Source organism: Rhincodon typus, chromosome 3 (genome assembly GCF_021869965.1).
Source record: "Rhincodon typus isolate 14 chromosome 3, sRhiTyp1.1, whole genome shotgun sequence".
In the NCBI taxonomy this organism is placed as follows: Eukaryota; Metazoa; Chordata; class Chondrichthyes; order Orectolobiformes; family Rhincodontidae; genus Rhincodon; species Rhincodon typus.
Window position 1 is genome coordinate 9,499,931 of NC_063334.1, and position 20,292 is coordinate 9,520,222.

Genomic DNA, 20,292 nt, shown 5'->3' on the forward strand with positions numbered 1-20,292 from the left:
AACAATCATAAACATCATTTTGAAATCTTTGAACTTATATTGAAATCATCTCACCTCATGCTTAAAATATCAAATATTTTACAGGCTTACGATTTATAAGATCAGTCTCCTATTCAAAGACTCTGGGGAACCCTGTGATAGCTGAGATATATTAGTTTCTTTTAATATCTGTACTGTATGACTGAAGCTGATCTGGAATTTAACAGACTTAATGCAAGACTAGCAATTAAAAATTACAAGAAATCGCACTGAATGTCTGGTGTCTAGCCTTCACAACTTCCAAGTGAGTCCCAGGGGCCTACTTAGTTGAGGTGCTAGAAAACTACAGTTGAATTGTGAGTCATACAACTCTTGTACACAATATCTCAGAAATTTTCTTCTGCATTTAGAACTTTTTATTCATTTTCTTAAAGCATTTATGCATTGTAAGGAAACCAGAACGTTTTTTTTCATTATCCAATTAAATCAACTAGCAAGCATCTTTCACTATTAATGCAACAGGACTTGATAGACATGGACAGGCACTTATATCAATGACTGAATCAACAATCAATTAGATTGGGATTACATCAATTGTTGTCTTCCGGTGTTCACTCCGTTGGGATTGAGGGAGCGAAATGGGAGGGTTTGTAGCTTCCAAAGAACAGTGAGTACACATGCTCAAATGGATAGTTGACAGCTACACATCGGCAGTGAATGTCCACAAGTGGGGGAGAGGAGACCTGTCCAGTAACCCCCCAACTGTAGTCATTTCTAAGGTGGTCGATCAGATATAACATATATAGATATTTTATATTTATTTTTACAGGGTTATTATCTAAATATAGATATTTTATTTTAATGTCTCTGTAGTCAAAACTGCTTCCTCATGTACCTACATTCACCCATCGACATGCCTCAAATCACTTGACATATAGTTTCCACAGAGCCTAGCTGTGCCAAACTCTCAATGCAAGTCCTAACTCTGCTCCTTCCCTGGTGTGTTTGCCTTAAAAGGTAGCGATTGAGCTCCTGCCTTTTTTGATGCAAGTTTTAAATACAGACAAAGGATGGAGGCTGACTAAAGTTTCGGAGGAAGTGTGGCTCTTATCACACCTAAATGACATCACAGTGAAATGGTAATCAGAACTCAAAGCTGGAAGAGATCATCATGAACTTTCCTGTGGAGCTTATTAGAAAAAAAAATTAAGTCCTTCGAACCAAACTCTGCCAGAGTGATATCAAACTAACAGGTGAGATTCAGGTGCTGATAGTAGGATAGTGTAACAGGAAACTTGGGAGTGTAGAATCTGAGGCAGGTGCACAATGCCTGAAGAGTCCTTGTTGGACCAGGGCAGACAAATAGGTTTCAATTTCACTCTTGTATCAAAGGTCATCTTAATGGTGTCTCTTTCTCCCAGCGTGACAATAAATTTCCTTTCAAATCTACCAAACGGCCATAAATACTTCATATATTTTTACACATGTTTATATTTATTGACTTTTTCAGATCCTGTTATCTGACTTCCAAGTTCTTTGATCCCCTACCTAAACAGCATTCCAAAACATTCTACTTTGTACACTGTGAAGTCATGGTCATTATTTCTGAATTACCTCAAATGATTGCATATGCCAACAAGTGGCAGAAAACATTCAAACGCATGCAACAAAAATGTAAGGTTAATCTGAGAATCATCAAACTTGATAAAACACAGCATCTGAACATTATTCTGTGATGTGGTTACCAGCCTGTAGTCCTGTGCCATGCCATAAATGGGAACTATCCACGAGGTTCCTCCATGCAGCCCAAAGGGCTGGAAAATGACCTGATTGATGTTAATGACTGCAAAGACTCACTTAAAAGGCAGAGATCCATTTAATGAAGAGAAGCCCAAAGGCAGAGCTGGATGGATCAAAAGAAAGTAATTCCATTCCACACCATTCACTGCAGGTATTCTCTACATCTAAATGAATTGTGATAGCAGGAAAGCAAAGCCAAATACCGAACATGCTCACAAAATAATTTGCCATTGCATGCTGAAAAATCTTTTATTTAGTGAAACACATTAGGTAAGAAGAATTGCTTTAGGCCATTGCTTCTTTATTATGGCTGTTATCAGCTTCCACAAGATTTTATAATTTACATCTTTAAGGAAATGTAGGGAGTTGGAAATTTCTCATACAACCTCAAGGCACTTTTCACTTTGCAGCAAACACACACTATGTTCGAATATCAGTGACTTTGAAATATGAACTATCTGACCTACCTTGTATCTTGTTCTAATATCAAGGTACCAGAACTTGCCTCACTGTGTCATGGGTGTTGGAATCTACCATCAGATTTGTGAAGGGTGGAGGGAGATCAGCACATGGTGATATGCAGCTGTCCTGAAACTAGCAGAGCTACATGTAGGAACATTTTTCCTTGTTTGGCAACTCACTGGACTACAGACACATTCAGCCCCTCCACCCACACCCCCACTCCCTCCGCCCACCCAACAACCCCCCACCCCCTCTCTCAATTACTGTGCCAGACCAAGCATAGCCTGAGCTAAACACAAAATTCTACAGGGAGGATATCTAATCTTGAGGATTTGATTAAAGCCATAATTACTGTGCAGCTTTCAACATTCTTTTCATTTTGATGATAGAGGATAATGCATGTCTCGGAAACTATCCATATCCTCCTTAAATGGATTAGACAAGGTTGAATAAAACTTTAAAAACTCAAATTCTTTTATTTTGATGATACAAACTATTGCTGCTATTTTGCTCTTCTGGGCCAAATGGGCTATTAGTTTCACTGTCTGTCTCTTCCTATAGAATATCGTACTTCAAATTTAAATATGAGAAATTCAATCTCACTAGTCAGTCATGTTCAGACCTGGTATTTTTGGGAGGTTAGTTATTTAACTGTTTCTAGGTTGTTGGTTGAAGAACAAGGGAGTACTTTACATATCATGAACTGGAAATGGCATGGTGTTACAAATTATGATTCAACTGCAAATAGGTGGATAAATTCGCAAAATGGTAGTCAGGACAGGCACATTCGTTACATTCTGCATTACATACTATACTCCACATTGCTAAAGGCTGAAGTAGTATGTATGGGGTTTCAAATCTGAAATCCTGATAGAACTTTGGGACTTGGGTGTTTATTTGAGGTGCTAATACTAAAACTGTGATACCTTCAATGATCCTTGTGCATCCTAATTGATAGACCATAAAGGGAGCCACTTAAAAAAGTAAGGTTGCTATAAAATATTCATGTGAATGTGAAGTTCAAAGTGCAGGAATTGCAGCTTTCTCTACAGCAGTGCTAAGGACATTTATTGGCTTTAATTAAATGTTTACAGGACAGAGAGGGCTCCTTTGGCCATCCAAGTCTATGTTGATCAACAAAGACTACACCAATTCCATTGCCATCTGTGGCCCATTGTCCTGGAGGCTACAGCAATGTAAATGAATATCTAATTCCTGCTTTAATGTTACGATGGTTTCATGGGTTCCAGACTCCTATCACACTCTGGATTAAATCATTTCTTCTGAACATTCCTCTTAGGCTTCTAACTTTCACCTTAAATCTGTGCCCCCTGTTTATTGATCCTCTATTAATGGAAAAAGCGTCTTCATATTCACCCTAACTATGCCCCTCAATCTTGCACAACTCTATCAAGTCTCCTCTTGACCTTTGCTGCTCTAAGGAAACAAAAACACAGTTTATCCAATCTTTACTGTTAGCTCAGACCCTCTGGCCCAGGCAACATCCTGGTGTATCTCCTCTGCACCCTCTCTAGTGCAGTCACGTCCTTCCTATTGTGTGATGCCCAAAACTGCACAGTGTTTTAGTTGAGCCCTAAACAGTGTTTTATACAATTCCAACACAACCTCCCTGATCTTCTATTTTATGCCTCAGCTGACAAGGATAAGTATCCCATGTAGCTCCTAAACCACCTTATCTACCTGCTGTGCTGCTTTCAGGGATCTGTGAATATGCTCACCAACAATCCTCTGAACTTTAATACTTTCCAGGCTCCTACCATTCAGTGTATTGCCTTTTATAGCCTTCCCCAAGTACAACACCTCACATTTTTCCAGGTTGAATTCTATTTGCCAATGTTCTGCTCAGCTGACCAGTCTATTGATATCCTCCTGCAGTTCACAGCTATCTTCCTCATTGTTTTTCACCCTACCAATTTGTGTCATCCCCAAACTTCCTGATCATCCTAAATTAACTCTTCCCAAACTTCTCTCCTCCTTTTCTGATGACCCCACCCCCCCAAAACTGTTCAGTCATACCTCCCTCAATCCCCCTATTCTCTCCCAAATGCTTTTTTTTTTATCATTCCTGTATTCTATTTTCAGGCCATTGCCAACAATACAGCAGACCAAAATCCAACACTGGCTCTTTGTTCAGCTGCTTGGTTATGTCCTGCAATTCACTTGTCTCATTTAAATGGGGCCAAAGGCCCTTTATCAGGTCAACCTTGGGATGATTCATTGCAGTGTTAGGATTACTGCCTGCGATCAGTTTTGAATACCATAAGATGGTTTATAGCAACCTCTATTCAACAGTGTCAAAATCGATATAAACCCTTGGTAATTCAGCATCATCTACTCCAGAAAGCAATGGGCAAACCTGCTTGCATGGGATTAGTGTTAAAGCCGTAATAGTGAACCTGATGCTCATTTTACATTAAATGAGCAAATCAGTAGTCAAACGTTATCTAAAGTCAAAATTTACCTCCGTGGCTTTAGTTTATCTTATACCAAGCACTATAGGATAAAAAAATGCAATCTTCAGTTCTAGTATGAACTTATTTAAACTGCAAGCCCAAACTATAATCCAAAATGCGACAGATACCACACAATCACCAACATTAATTGTTTAAATACAAATATGTCAGATACAGTAAGCCATGGCAATTGTGCATAATATGCGATACAGAAATAAGTAATTCAGATTAAGGCCAACAGAAGTTTAACAATTTGTATAATTAACTGAGATGTTTCTAATATCAAGAACAAAATTTTCTCCCTTTTCATTTAGTTCAAATCCAACATTTCGCCTGCCAATTAAAAAAAGCAATAAAGCAGTGTCTGACACTTGGTTCTGCAGTTTAGAATCAGTTTAGAATCTTCTGTCATATCCATAAAACTGATCATCAGTTATAAACAGTCATGGGATTAGCTTTGTAACACTTCAGAGGTTTATAATTAAACATTGCATTAATTTGACATCAGTTAGTAGCAAGGTCCCTTGATATTCAATGCCCACAGCAGATGAAACATATAACAGAATTCTTAAAATGTGATTTTACATTATCCCACTGTATTAATTGAACTTTTAGTTTCCAGACTACAAGGTGACTTATTTTAATCAATTTTACATTGCAATGACTGTTTTTCCTGTCCAGGTTGTGCATAAAGAATTCTTCAAAGCATCAGTTTATTCTGAACATCTAACAGCTTTCAAAATAAACCCAATAAGGAAATGTTACAGTTATCCAGCTTCTGAAATTTTAAGGGGCTGATAATTTTATGTCTCAAGCTGAATGGGAATGTCAGAGAGCATCCTCCATCAAGGAAAATTTATAATGCACACAAAGTGCAGACAGATAATCCTTGAAATACAGCCAAGAATTTTATTTGATTTACACAATGTGGCTGAAAAACTACGTTGTTGTACAGGAAATATTCAATTGTGATTTTGGCCAATTCTTGCACAAAAGAAATAATTAAATCTCGGCTCCATTAAGGAAATCATTCCAATTAAAATCGCCATCACTGTTAAATCATATTTGATCATAAAGACTCCAGTCCCCAGTTGTACACTTGCATGCAAGCTTAACATTTGTGCTTTGTTTATCATTAATAATTCTAAATCAGAATAAAAGTGTTACTTGGCATTTTGCCAAAGACAAAAAGGCAAAGATTGCCTTCATACATTAAATATAGCAAACCTGTTCTTCATACATGTATTTATGATTGGGCTGCACCTAGTATATATCATAAATCTTCATCCTACATATCAAATGTCTTGTATGCTACAGAACAGCAATTTTACAAACTTAAAATTCAAAATTAAATCTGCATCATGCATCTTAAATGCTCAACATGTTCACATATTCATGCTTACCAACAGTGTCACAGGGTTCATCTTTCTGCACACAAAAATCCTTCCTAAAAAAAGGACAAAGTCACAAAATATATTTTCGAAAAGCTATCAGAGAAAAGTATCAATAATTGCTTCAAGATTAGATGAAATTCTAATTATTACAATCTAACACACTATCAGTTACTCACCAGTGTAACAGTGTTCAAGGCCTCATCTAGGAGGCTAATCATCTGCATTGGTTACATGGTAAAATATGTTCAGTAGAAACATGGGGAAGGCCATAGATCAATCAGCCCTTCAAAATATTTCTGCTTTCTAGTTATTTTCCTAATCAATTTGTTTATAGGTAAAGACATACCATTGTTCCACAAGAGCCCTCTTTTTGCTATTCTATTACACTATGGCTGATCTACACCTTAACTCAATTTTCCATCAACAACTTTACCTAAAGGGAAAGAAAAAGCTCAATCCTGAAATTTCCCCTGAATCCAGCACCCATAGCCCATTGGGAGGAATGTTCCTGATTCCCACTTCCCTTTGTGTGAGAATCCTAACTGGCCTAGCTTGAATTTGCTGAATATAGCATCTAGTCCTGGAAACCCCAACTGAGCAACATGAAAGTAACAGACCGGTTTTGGAAGATTAGGGAACAACCACAAAATAAACCTGTGTACACAGTTTGAGAGCTCAAAAAAAGTTATTTTGAAAAGTATTATTTTTGTTCAACAGCACAAAATTGTAAAGCACAGAAAGAGGCTATTTTTAGCCAATCATTTCTGCCAGTTCTTCCGGACAGTATTCTCACTACATTGCTTTCACCTCAACCTTGTATCAATTGCTTCAAATACTTCTCCACTTTTCCGGTCATGATGCATTGCTTTCTTTCTCAATCATTCTCCGTACCAATGCATTCCACATTCGAATAGCTCCTGAAGTAAAGAGATATTCCTAAACCTCCACTCCCTTATCTCCCACATCTCTCTCTTATTGTCACCAATTCCTAGACGAGAGCAAATACTCGTTCGCTAGTCTTAAAACTCTTCATAACATTAAAACCCTTGACTCAGTTTTCCCTGAGCTTTCTCTGCTCCAGTAAAACTGGTCCTATATTTTTCAGAAACAACAACATAAATTGATGGAAAAGCTCAGCAAGTCTGGCAGCATCTGTGGAGAGAAATCAGAGTAAACATGTCAAGTCGAGTGATCCTTCCTGACAATTGAGCTTTTCCAACAATTTCTGTTTTTGTTTATGATTTACAGCATCCACAGTTCTTTCAGATTTTACCTATATTTTTCAGTCTGTTCTCAAATGTCCTGTGTCTGGTGCTATCCTGATGAATCTACACTGTACACATTTTATGCTTTAATGTCCTTTCTATAATGAGACATTCAGAACTGTATACAGTCAATTAACTGTTGCCTAAACATTGACTTCCAGAAATTTACTATCTCAGCCTTTAGTTTCTTTTGGCTTTATGATGTCAAAAATAGTCTGGATTCAGTTGTTAGGCTGAAATTATTTGGTCTAGCCATGACCTCAGCTGGAATTTTAAACAGCTCTCTTCAGACCACAGCTCCAGGAGTAGGGAGGGAGGGAGAGGTTCATGTAGTGTCATGCCTGTTCACTGATATTTTACCAGCAGCAGGGGATATTGTGGTTCCTTAGCTTACTCTTCTGCTGGTGATCATTACATGGTCAGACAATGGCCTCTTCCTGCTGGTTACTTTACTGCCTGGAGAGGTTGTCACAAACACTGGTGAATGCCCTATGGGTTCAAGGAGAGGGAAGGATAGGTACAAGGATCTGTCCTGATTGGGCATTCTTATAGTTCACGGAAGGCCTTTCCAGTAGTACTGGTTGCCCTTTTGAGAAGGCCTCTCCAACCACTATCCTCACAGCAACTCCCTATATACGTGTGTACTGCATTCCCTTTACCTTTGGAGTCAATCTTAGCAAAAATCTCTTCGCAACTTTCACTCAGGTTTAACTAGAACCTCTTAATTAACGCAGGCAAAAAAAAAATTGACCAATTTGGACTTGAATGGGAATTTAAATTTAAGCATTTGCAAAAATAACACCAGACATCAATTTTGGTGCAGAAGTAGAGTCCCTACCCCTGGACCGGGAGGCCCAGGTTCAAGTCCCACCTGCTCCAGAGATGTATAATGACATCCCTGAACAGGTTGATTCGGGAAAATAGGTTAATAAAAAAATATTACTTTGCATGCTGCTGATAGGATAAGAAGATTGAAGAATTCCTCTAATCTAATAATTAACCTTAATAACGGAAAGACAAAAAGAATCAAAGGCAAACAAAGTAGAAACATTCTCTCAGTTACAACAATTAATGACAAAGTTTTCCTGTGAATTGTAACCAAAAAGTTCACAACAATGATAACTGATAATGGAGAATGAAGATATTCAGTAGGGGTCAAGGAGAGAATCTATCCAGTTTCTTAACTCAAACAATAGAGGTACCATTGAATACAGGAGCAAAGGAAATAGAGGAAAGAATTTCAGGAAAATTACAGAGAGATGCAGAAACTATAAATTGGTGATAGCGGGAGAGTTCAGCTATTCTGACATAGATTGGATTCAAGTATTGCAAACGGCAGAGATACAGAAGTGTTTCTGAACCTTTGAGAGAAAAATCACAATCAGTACATTTCCAATACATTGCTAGAACTGCTTCTGGGGGATGAGATGGGAAAAATGTGAGTTGGGAAACATTTAATGAACAGTGATCACAATACTATAGGGTTTAGGTTTGCAATGGAGAAGGACAAGGAGCAATATAGTGAATAAACATCTAATTGGAGGAGTGCCAATTTCAAAAAGATAAGAATGGGATTGTCCCCGAAATATTGGAATGAGAGATTGACAAGCAAAACTCTAAGGAAATAATGAATCACCTTTCAAGAAGGGATTGTTCAACTACATTTGAAATACATTCTCACAAAGATCAAAATGTTGGGCAACCAAAACCAGAGCTGTCTGGATGATAAAACAGACAGACAGTTGAATTAAGAGATAAAATATTTTGTATGGCAGCAATCATATTGATAACACAGTGAGAACCCAGTTGAATGTAAAAAAGAGCAGAAAAGAAATAAGCAAGGCAAAGAAAGAGTATGAGGTTCATAGTTGACAGAAAAGGGAATCCAGGAGTGTTCTTTAAGCATATAAACAGTAAAATTGTAATAAGAGGAGCAGTGGAACTAATGAGGGATCACAAAAGGGTATCTATGCATGGAGGCAGAAACCATTGCAGAGACTAAGCTTTGCATCTGCCTTTGTGAAGAAAAATCATGTTGCCAAAATCATCATGAGAGAGGACATTGTTGACATACTGGTTTGGATAAAAATTTAAAAAAAGGAGAGATATTAGAAAGGCTGGGTCAGCTGAGAGTTGATAAGCCACCAGCACTGGATAGGACGGTCCTGAGGATGCTGAGAGAAATGACATGAAAATTGAGAAAGTAGTGCTATAATCTTTGAATAATTCATGAAATAATAGTTAACAGCACAGTTGGATGTCAAACTTTTGAAACATGCACGTTCATGCAAATTTTAAATGCATGTTTAGGTGGCTGGATAGCAGGCATCTCTGAAGCCACTTATTGGCAACCAGCACTACCTAAAAAGAGTTGCACAGAGACCTCAGATTGAGAAAATACTCATTGATATTGAAATGGCTGCAACAAGCAATGACAGAGCTTCCCTGATGTTGTCTTGGAGACCCATGGTTATTCATATCCCTGTTTTAAAAGCTGCTCTGCAGCACCCACTCTTCCTGATAGAGGCTGCCATAGCTTCAGAGTTGTTAGCCCACCAACTAAGCCAACAGCACCTATATCCCTCCCAACATCCTTAATAGGGTACAAGTTTGGAATTAGACACTGAGGGGACTGCCTCTAGAAATATCAGTGCCAGTCTGATTCCTGGCAAATGCAGGATCAAGATACCCGTTTAGCCCCAACATTAGATCTAAAGCCTATGGTAAAATCCTGCCTGGTTTCTTCAGCTTCTCCTCCACACTCTGTCCTTAACTACTGACTCCATCCCTCTCCCAGGTAACTGTCTAAGGTTAAAAGGACTGTTTGCAACCTTGACTTCTATGTAGCATAAGCTAAACCTACCCATATATACGTGCCATCACTAATCCACCTATTTCCACCTCAATAACATTGCCTGATTTCATCCTTGATCAAGCTCATGAAATTCTTACTCATGTCTATGTTACCTCTAAATTTGACAGTCCAAAACACTCCACACTGATCTCCCACATTCCTCCTCCATAAATCAGAAGTCATTCAAAATTCTGTTGATTAAGTCTTTCATCATGCCAAGTTCCATATTATCTCCATGCTTGGCCTCCTGGTCAAACAGCAAGTTGTGTTTAAAATTATCATTTCTTTCACAAATTCTTTATGGCTTCATGCCCATCCACTCCTCTAATCTTCTTTGGCCCCACAACCTGCTGAGATCTCTGGACTCATTTCATTCTGGCCACTTGAGTATCTCCGATTTTAGCTGGTCAACCACTGGCAGCTGCTCCTTCAGTTATCTAGGACCAAAGATCCACAATTCCCTTTCCAAACCACTACTCCTCTGAGATAACAAGGTGCAGAGCTGGATGAACACAGCAGGCCAAGCAGCATCAGAGGAGCAGGAAGGCTGACGTTTCAGGCCTAGACCCTTCTTCTGAAGAAGGGTCTAGGCCCAAAACATCAGCCTTCCTGCTCCTCTGATGCTGCTTGGCCTGCTGTGTTCATCCAGCTCTGCACCTTGTTATCTCAGATTCTCCAGCATCTGCAGTTCCTGCTGTCTCTGAAACTACTTCTCTCTGCCTCTTTCTTCTTTTATGATGCACCCTAACAATGTTGTGACCATTCTTTTCATCGTCTTCTTACATGGCTTAACATCTAATTAAGTTTGCTAACACTCCTGTGTTGCCCGTAGCCACATCTGACCACTAGAAAGGCATTGTATTAAAATTTTGCTGCAATTAGGCTTTCACTTCTTTTTGAACTATTTTAAGATCTATTCAAAAGTTACACAAGGCACCAAGTTAAAACTAAAGTAGCTGGTAACTAATTTGCTATTCTCACCTCGTTATCAGGATGGCTGCATCAACAGCAGGTAAATCTTCCCTCCAACTGGGAGACATATCACTATCGAAATAATTCTTCCTTCCAAATTCTTCATGTTGCCATTTGCAAAAACTTTCCAGCATCTTTTCCCCATGGTGGCCTATATAAAGGTCTTCCTACAAGGTAATTAAAATGATTAATTCTAATTGCATGTCTTAAATGAGATCTTCAGTACTTAATGAATTAAGTGGAACATTTATGTTTAGTGCTGCAATAAATCAATTTCGATTAAGATAAGATACTCCTAAAATGTTTGAATCAGTCTGCCTCCATTTCACCCTTTAATCGGCATTCCACTGATAAATACTTTTACAACCAGAGACCTGCAAAACATTTGCAATGAAGACTATACCTATTGCAATGATTTTTTTAAAATCCATACCCCAAAACATTCAATCCTTCCCATGTTGTAATCCTCATGAGATGCATATTTCATTCCTTTCACATCATCCCCATCCCGATTCTATCCCTACCATGTCATGTCATCCTCATGCCCCATTCTGCACCTCCCAGGCAGTTACACCCATCATGCCACCAGTGACCCATTTTGTCCTTCGCTGTCTTCCATCCATCCTCCACTTTCCATGCAATCTACAGCCCTAACACATCACTACATCCTGCCATGGCAATGCAGTCGTCCACAAAACTATGCTCTTCCCACACCATTCAATCACCGAATTCCTGTCCCATACCATTCTCCCCTTTCCTACACTCGTCTGACACCTCCTCATGCCATATCCTCACCCCACTTCATCCTTGCATGCCAATGGTGGGAAGCTGCAGTGTAGTAACCAATGCTGGCAATTAGAAAGACCCTGGGCTAGAGCCTAGTAAGTGACATTGCAGAGCTGTAGTCCAGTAACCAAGATTGCAGGGCAATGAGAGCTAAAGACCAGTTACCATGGCAAAATTGCCAGTCTCCACCCATTAAATCAAACCATTGACCAAGCAGAAATATAAAAAGAAACTATTACTGTAACTAGATAATAAATCTGGTTAGAAATGACGCTGTGTGACAATATTGGATTAATATCTAACATTGATACCAAATTCCACTGTCACCTATAAAATTGCATTAATCTCACCATTAAAACAACACAATGCCATTCCATTTAACTACTGTTCATTGTAATTTCTATTTTTAAATTTAGAGAAACATATTCTGCCCATATTGAAAATCTTCAGATTTTTCAGAACCAGTTGTGATTGGGTTGCCATGTTGCAGTCTAATAGTTATATCCATGTAACTGGTATTAAATTCTCAGAGATCACACATTATGCACTGGCCTGTTAGTAGCCGGATACTATGACCATAAGACCATAAGAAATAGGAGCAGGAGTAGGCTGTTCAGTCCCTCTGCTCCACCATTCAAGAGGATTATGCCTGATCCAACATTCCTTACGTTCACTATCCTGCACTTTCTCCATAACCCTTGATTGCTCCACTCTTTAAGAATCTATCCATCTCAATCTTAAATATACATGAGGACTCTGCCCCCACAGCTCTCTGTGGCAAAGAGTTCCAAAGACTCTCAACCCTGAGACAAGAAATTCCTCATCAGCTTAACCTTAAATTGGCACCCCTTTATTCTGCTTCTCGACTCTCCCATGAGAGGAAACATCGTCTCAGCATTGACCTTGTCAAAACCCTTAAGAACCCTGTATATTTCAATGAGATCACTTTTGATTCTTCCAAACTCCAGTGAGTAGAGTCCCAGCCTGTCAAACCTATGCTCATAAGACAATCCTTCCATACCAGGGATTATCCAAGTGAACATTTTCTGAACTGCCTCCAATGAAATGATATCTTTCCTTAAATAAGGGGCCCAAAATTGCTCAGTGCTCCAGATGTGGTCTCACCAGCACCTTGTACAGTTGTAGTAAGACTTCTCTACTCTTATACTCCCTTTTGAAATAAAGGCCAACATTTCATTAGACTTTCTAATTACCCGCTGCATCTATGTGTTAAATGTCTGTGTTTTGTGCAGAAATGCCTCCAAGTCCCTTTGGCTTTCAGCTTTCTGCAGTTATTTTGTTCTTTTCAAAATGAACTATTTCACATTTTCCCACATTATACTCCATAATGACTGCCTTTTGCCCACTGATCTAACCTATCTATATCTGTCCATCTTCTCTCCCATCTATCCGTCCCTCCCACCTCACTGACCAATCCCCACCACTGCCTACCTGCACTCACCTATCACCATCCCACCTACCTTCCCCAGCCCCACCCCTCCTCTCTCTATTTGTTTCAGAGCTCCCTTTACCCTCTTCATTTCTGCAGAAGGGCCCGAGCTGAAACATCGGCTTTCCTGCTCCCCTGATGCTGCCTGGCCTGCTGTGTTCCTCCAGCTCCACACTGTGTTATATCTATATCTCTGTAAACAGTTTGTATCTCTCTTGCAACTAGCCTTTGTACCTATTTTGTAAATTTGGTTACAGTACATTCACTTCCTTCCTGTAAATCATTAATATATTGTGAACAGTTGTGGTCCCAGTACTGAGGGTTTCTAATGCCTTTTAAAGGTAGTTAGTACCTCCTAATGGGGAACTTCACTCATTCTGCTGGAGGAAAAAAACATTGTAAAGAACTTGCTGCAACAAGCACTGAGTGAGCATCAATATGAAATCTTGTTCCAAGAATCAAATATTCCTTGGGAATATGCAGAGTTATGAAGTTCATGGAATTCCTACTGGGTCGGAGCAGGCTATTCAGCCAATCAAGGCCACACCAACTCTCCAAAGACCAACACACCCAAACCCAACCCACCCCTCCTCCTCCATCCCTGTAACCCTGCATTTCCCATAATATCCCTGGACACTATGGACAATTTAGCATGGCCAGTCCACCTAGCCGGCACATCTTTGGACTGTGGGAGAAAACTGGAACACTCAGAGGAAACTCACACAGACACAGGGGGAGAATGTGCAAACTCCACACAGACAGTCACCTGAGGGTGGAATCAAACCTGGGGCCCTGGCACTGTGAGGCAGCAGTGCTAACCACTGAGCCACCATGTTCAGTGATAGCATGGATATATAACAGATTTTTTTAAGTGGCTACTTCTAAACATAATAAATGTTTGCACTTTGATGCTTAAATGTTGTTAAGGAAATTCTAAATCACTTCCAAGTACAATCCACTATATTTAGAGGCAAAAAGGAAATTTTAGCATTATTAGATGCAGGGCAAAATGTTGAACTACGTACTCCCGGCATGCTTGGGTTCTCTTAGTGCTGTTTATTTTTCCATGAGTACAGGTCATGAATGGACACAAACATCAGTTGATATTGAAAAAGAGACCCTCCTTTTCCCAGCCAACTGGAAGAAACTCAACTATTCACAGCTTCTCAGCTGCCCAATGCAGGGGAAGCTAATTGCACACTGATATTTGCTGCCCTGCTATCCTAATATGAATCAATATAGGTTAGGCTGAGGGGATCATGTAATGACACCTGTAGAATGCAATTGGTGTAGGGTATACACTATAAACCTGCTAGTCCACAGTTGGCAAAGTTAACTTCTGGAGCATGAGATTCATATGTGTCCCATAGCTTCTAGTGCTGTCCTGTCCTAGCTGGCTTTCTGAAGGATAGGTGATACCGCTAGCTATTATCTGCATTGTTAGGGAATATGGATACACCTATGTGCTTATTCTTTGTGTGCTCCAAACATGATGATTTGGCACACTATCCTGATGTCGTATGATGTGACTGGCTAACCTAAAGCCAGGATTGGACAATACAGGTTCTAGCAATTCCTATATGGTTCAGTGATCGAAAAATTAACTGATGGGTTGGCAATATCATTATTAAAGGGACAGGTACCCCGACTGCACATAGGTCCATACAAACGCTGGAAGAAGTATAGGGGCTACAGTGTCAGTGTCTCTGCATTTAAAATTTTAGCCCATTGAAATAGCTGAAACACTGCAAGTCTCAGACAAATCTGCTTTTCACTGGAGATTTTTGAGTGCAAGAAGAGTGAAATTTTTGTCTCTTTTATGCATTAACTTGACATTGATGGCACTGAGAAAAATGGCACTCATAAATACTAGCATCAACATTGTGTGATCTGTTGTTCTACATGAAAGTCTACACAAGAATCAGAGTTAATAAAGTTATAACCACAATTTATTCTGCTCCTCCTCCATGCTGCTGACAACTGAACCCAGACAGAAAAGGAAGTGAGAATAACTGCAAACAGTGTGAGTGAGGAAATGTAGATTTGAATCCAAAGGGAGCAAGCTCCCAAAATTGGGCGTGGGAGAGGTGGGTCGGTGTTCATGTAGGAGGTAGGATGATAGTGTAACCTTGTGATACAACCAGGTATTGGGCGGATTTCCACACTGTGTGTAGTTGCAGTTGGGGTACCCCACATCATTAAGGTCCTGGGTGAAGAGCTCTGAACTGGCTCCCTTTCTTTATTCACCCACTCCCTGGGTGAACAAAAGTTAATTGAAAAAAAAGTCACCTCCACTATGGATAGCTTTCTCCAAAACAAAATGGCTTCATTTCAAAAGGAGCCAGTTGAACTTGAATTTGGTGGAAGGTTGAATTTATTGGTTATTAAACACCAGAAGAATTAATAATGTGCACACAAACACACAGATTAGGAATAAGAAGGTAATCCAAAAAAAGGTAAAAGTTACAATAAAATGGATCAGTCTCTGAGCGATTCAAGAACAGTAGATCACAGAATCATAGAATCATGGAATCATAAAATTCCCATATTGTGGAAGTAGGCCAATCGGCCCATCAAGTTCATACCAACCCTCCAAAGGGCATCCCACCCAGACCCATCTCTGTAACCCTGCATTAGATAGTAGAAGGTTGTGACTGTTACAGTAGATGTTACTGGTACCATTCAGGTTGGTAGTTGTACAGTTGATTTCAAGATTCCTGAATTTGCAGGTTAATTGAAAATCTTTTGTCTTAGTTACTGAACACTACTAAAAGTGATAGAGGTTCTTTTTCTTTACATGTATTACAGGGATGTTAAATTGTTGTTTTTGGAACTGTGACCTTCCCAGCACACTAGTGCACACACTAGAATGTAGAACCATTAACACACAGACAATTGTTCAACACATTTTTGACCCCGTGTTTTGTATATCACAGTGAAGGTAAAACACAAACATGTCTGCAGGTGATGGCTTTCTTCCAATGAGGTTTTGGGTAGTAAGCCTCTTGTTGTCTCTACCTTACTGGTATTTCCATTTGAAGTTATTTTGACTGTTTACAGGTGTGACATTCCAGAGTTCTTCACCTGGCAGCCACTTAATTTACTGTGGTAATCTTTTGCCTACATCTCCCATTCTTGAAAATAAAATGCTGCAATTACAAGTTCAGTACATCTAAAGCTGATTGGAGATTTGATTTGTGACCCTGACAATATGGGCTAGGAGGAAGGAGTTATGCCCCTCCTGATCCACGAGGAATGCCTTTACACCAAGGTCACAGTTTAAATATGCAAAACAGTTTAAACTGAAACATTTCAACTCCCCCTCCCACTCCTTGAACAACATGTCCATCCTGGGCCTCCTGCAGTGCCACAATAATGCCACCCGAAGGTTGCAGGAACAGTATTTCATATTACGCCTGGGAACCCTGCAGCCCAATGGTATCAATGTGGATTTCACAAGCTTCAAAATCTCCCCTCCCCCTACCGCATCCCAAAACCAGTCCAGGTCGTCCCCGCCTCCCTAACCTGTTCTTCCTCCCACCTATCCACTCCTCCCACCTCAAGCCCCATCCCCATCTCCTCCCTACTAGCCTCATCCTGCCTCCTTGACCTATCCGTCCTCCCTGGACTGACCTATTCCCTCCCTAACTCACCGTTACTGGCTCCATCCCCGCCTCTTTGACCTGTCTGTCTCTTCTCCACCTATCTTCTCCTTTATCCATCTTCTATCCGCCTCCCCCTCTCTCCCTTTTTATTTCAGAATCCCCTTCCCCTCCCCCATTTCTGAAGAAGGGTTTAGACCCGAAACGTCAGCTTTCCTTATCCTCTGATGCTGCTTGTCCTGGTGTGTTCTATCAGGTCTACACCTTGTTATTTCAGATTCTCCGGCATCGGCAGTTCCTACTATCTCTCAAACTGAGACATCCAGTTATTAAAATGCCAAATCCTCACCTGGATGCATGCTAGAAAATTGCCATTTTGCCATCCAAGTTATGCAACCATACAGCAGTCTGGATCATCCAGTGCAGGAGACAATAGCTTGTGCACCAGTACCTGTCCCTCTACCTTGTGCAAAGTGTACAGCTACAACATTGGAATCTATCCATCTGCATGAAAATTGCCAAGGTTTGTCCCATACACAAAACCCTGGAAAAATCCCACCTGGATATTATCACCCATCAGGCTACTCTTGATCATTAAGAAAATGATGAAGGTGTCATCAACAGTGCTATCAAGCAGCACATGCTCAGCAATAACATGCTCAGTGAAACCACTCAGCTCCTCACCTTATTACAGCCTTGGTTCAGAAAATGGACAAAAGAGCTGAATTTCAGAGGTGAGCTATTGAAGAATCTCCAGACTTGAAACATTTCTCTCCAAAGGTTTTGCCAGAGCTGCTGAGTTTTGCCAGCAGTTTCTGTTTTTGTTTCAGATCTCTACCATTCACAGCTGTTTGTTTACTTTATTTTATTTTATTGAGGTGACAGTGACTGCCCTTGACACCAAGGTTGCATTTGACAGAGTGCAGCATCGAGGATCCTTCCCAAAACTGGAATCAGGGCAAACTCTCCACTGGTTGGAGTCATACCTTGCACAAATGATCATGTGTATGGTTGCTGGAGGTCAGTCCTCTCAGCTCTAGGACATCTCTGTAGGAGTTGCTCAGGACAGTGTCCTAGGCCCAACCATCTTCAGCTGCTTCATCAAGGTGAGGTGAGAGTGACAGCCGTGGATATCAAGGCTGCATTCGACCAAGTGTGACATCAACGAGCCCTGGCAAAGCTGGAATCAATGTGTATCAGGGGGCAAATGCTTAGATCGAGTCATACCTGACTCACAGGGAGATGGTTGTGGTTGTGGGATGTCAATCATCTCAGCTCCAGGACACTTCTGCAGGAGTTCCTCAGGATAGTGTCCTAGGTACAACCATCTTCAGCTGCTTCATCAATGACCTTCCCTCCATCATAAGGTCAGAAGTGGGGATGTTTGCTGATTATCGCACAATGTTCAGCACCATTCACAACTCCTCAGATACTGAAGCAGTCCGTGTTCACATGCAACAAGATCTGGATAATATCCAGGCTTGAGCTGACAAGTGGCAAGTGACATTCGCACCACACAAATGCCAGGCAATGACCATCACCAATAAGAGACAGTCTAATCACTATCAATCCCCCCCTATCAACATCCTGGGGGTTACCATTGACCAGAAACTCAACTGGACTCACCACATAAACACAATGGCTACAAGAGCAGGCCAGAAGTAGGGAATACTGCGGCGAGTAACTCACCTCCTGACTCCTCAAAGCCTGTCCACCATCTACAAGGCACAAGTCAGGATTGTGATGGAATACTCCCCACTTGCCTGGATGAGTGCAGCCCCAACAACACTCAAGAAGCTTTACACCATCCAGGACAAAGCAGTCCACTTGATTGGCACTACATCCACAAGCATTCACTCCAGCCACCAATGCTCAGTAGCAGCAGTGTGTACTATCTACAAGATGCACTGCAGAAATTCACCAAAGATCCTCGGACAGCACCTTCCAAACCCTTGACGACTTCCATCTAGAAGGACAAGGACAGCAGATACATGGGAACACCACCACCTGCGAATTCCCCTCTAAACCACTCACCATCCTGACTTGGAAATGTATCAAAGTCTTGAAACTCCCTCACGAACAACATTATAGTGCACCAACACCAAACAGACTGCAGCGGTTTAAGAAGGCAGTTCGCCACCACCTTCTGAAAGGGAAACAGGGATGAGCAATAAATGTTGGCCCAGACAGTGACACCCCATCCCTGAATGAATGAAAAACATGTGAAGTGCACTCTAAACTTAAAAGTGATATACAATGCAACAAATCAGGTGTGCAAGACACAGGGAAATTAGAGGAAAAATTGCTGCAAACTCCCCCACGTACCCACTGAATGTCAGCCATTTGCAGTCATCTTACTCATTTAACTGGAACCCAGATCAAACCATACTCCCTTCAGACACATTGATAGGCAACCTAATGATCTCATCATTTAACAGATATTACACCACATAAAACAACATTAACATCCTCACAGATCATCAGTGAAGTTAACCTATATGTAATAAATGTGTGTAAATAACAGTCATATGTCCATTGCTTCTAACTTTAGTGTTAACAGAGGGCTGCACATCTTGGCGAATATACTGCATGAGCAGACATGCATTGACAAGCAGTGCAGGAGACACACTCAAAACTATCAGTAGGTTTAAATTATGGGGCAGCTGCAAAGCACTAAATACTTTATTTTACAGCAGACATTTCAAGCCACTATATAGTATAATCTTACACAGAACAACACATCATTTCTTACACTCCACAATGAACTGATATTCTTCTTACCGGTGTTTCATGAAGTAAAACAAGTTTTGTCACTCGTAGGTTCATTTGAATGCCAAGACTTTTGTGTTGGAACAGATTGAAGACCTAGAAAAAAATAGTTTATAGCAAAAAAAAAAGTGCTTGAAGCAGATGCACCAATATCCAGGGACATTAATCTCTCTGACAGCTGAAATGCACATTACAACTGGAAACTGACAAAAAAATGTTGATGAAAATGTCCCAGTAGCTGGATATTGCTTAAGGGAATTTTGATGTCAATGTTTTAAAATTATGTGGGCATTTAGCTTCCACACTTAACCCATGAACAGTCCCTGGTCTGGGTCTTTTTTTAACGTAACCTATTTTTCTAACCAACATGGTCTGGGACTATCCTGTGCTTTTTTTACATCTTATTGGCTTTTTGGATGTTGTGTCACTGGCAAAGCCAGCAGTAACTGCCAATCTATAATGTTCCTTGAGAAAGTGGCAATCAA

At 40.3% G+C, this 20,292-nt stretch overlaps 1 protein-coding gene across 1 annotated transcript in view; it reads right to left on the reverse strand.

The window, feature by feature from the left end:
- LOC109920043 (A disintegrin and metalloproteinase with thrombospondin motifs 19-like) overlaps positions 1 to 20,292 on the reverse strand; it is a 412,216-nt gene that overhangs the window by 365,610 nt on the left and 26,314 nt on the right. The window contains exons 5-7 of the mRNA XM_048619810.1: positions 19,820 to 19,903; positions 11,210 to 11,367; positions 6,119 to 6,162 (exon numbers count right to left, since the gene is read on the reverse strand). Of these exons, the coding sequence (XP_048475767.1) occupies positions 6,119 to 6,162; positions 11,210 to 11,367; positions 19,820 to 19,903 (286 nt within the window). The remainder of the gene's footprint in view (positions 1 to 6,118; positions 6,163 to 11,209; positions 11,368 to 19,819; positions 19,904 to 20,292) is intronic.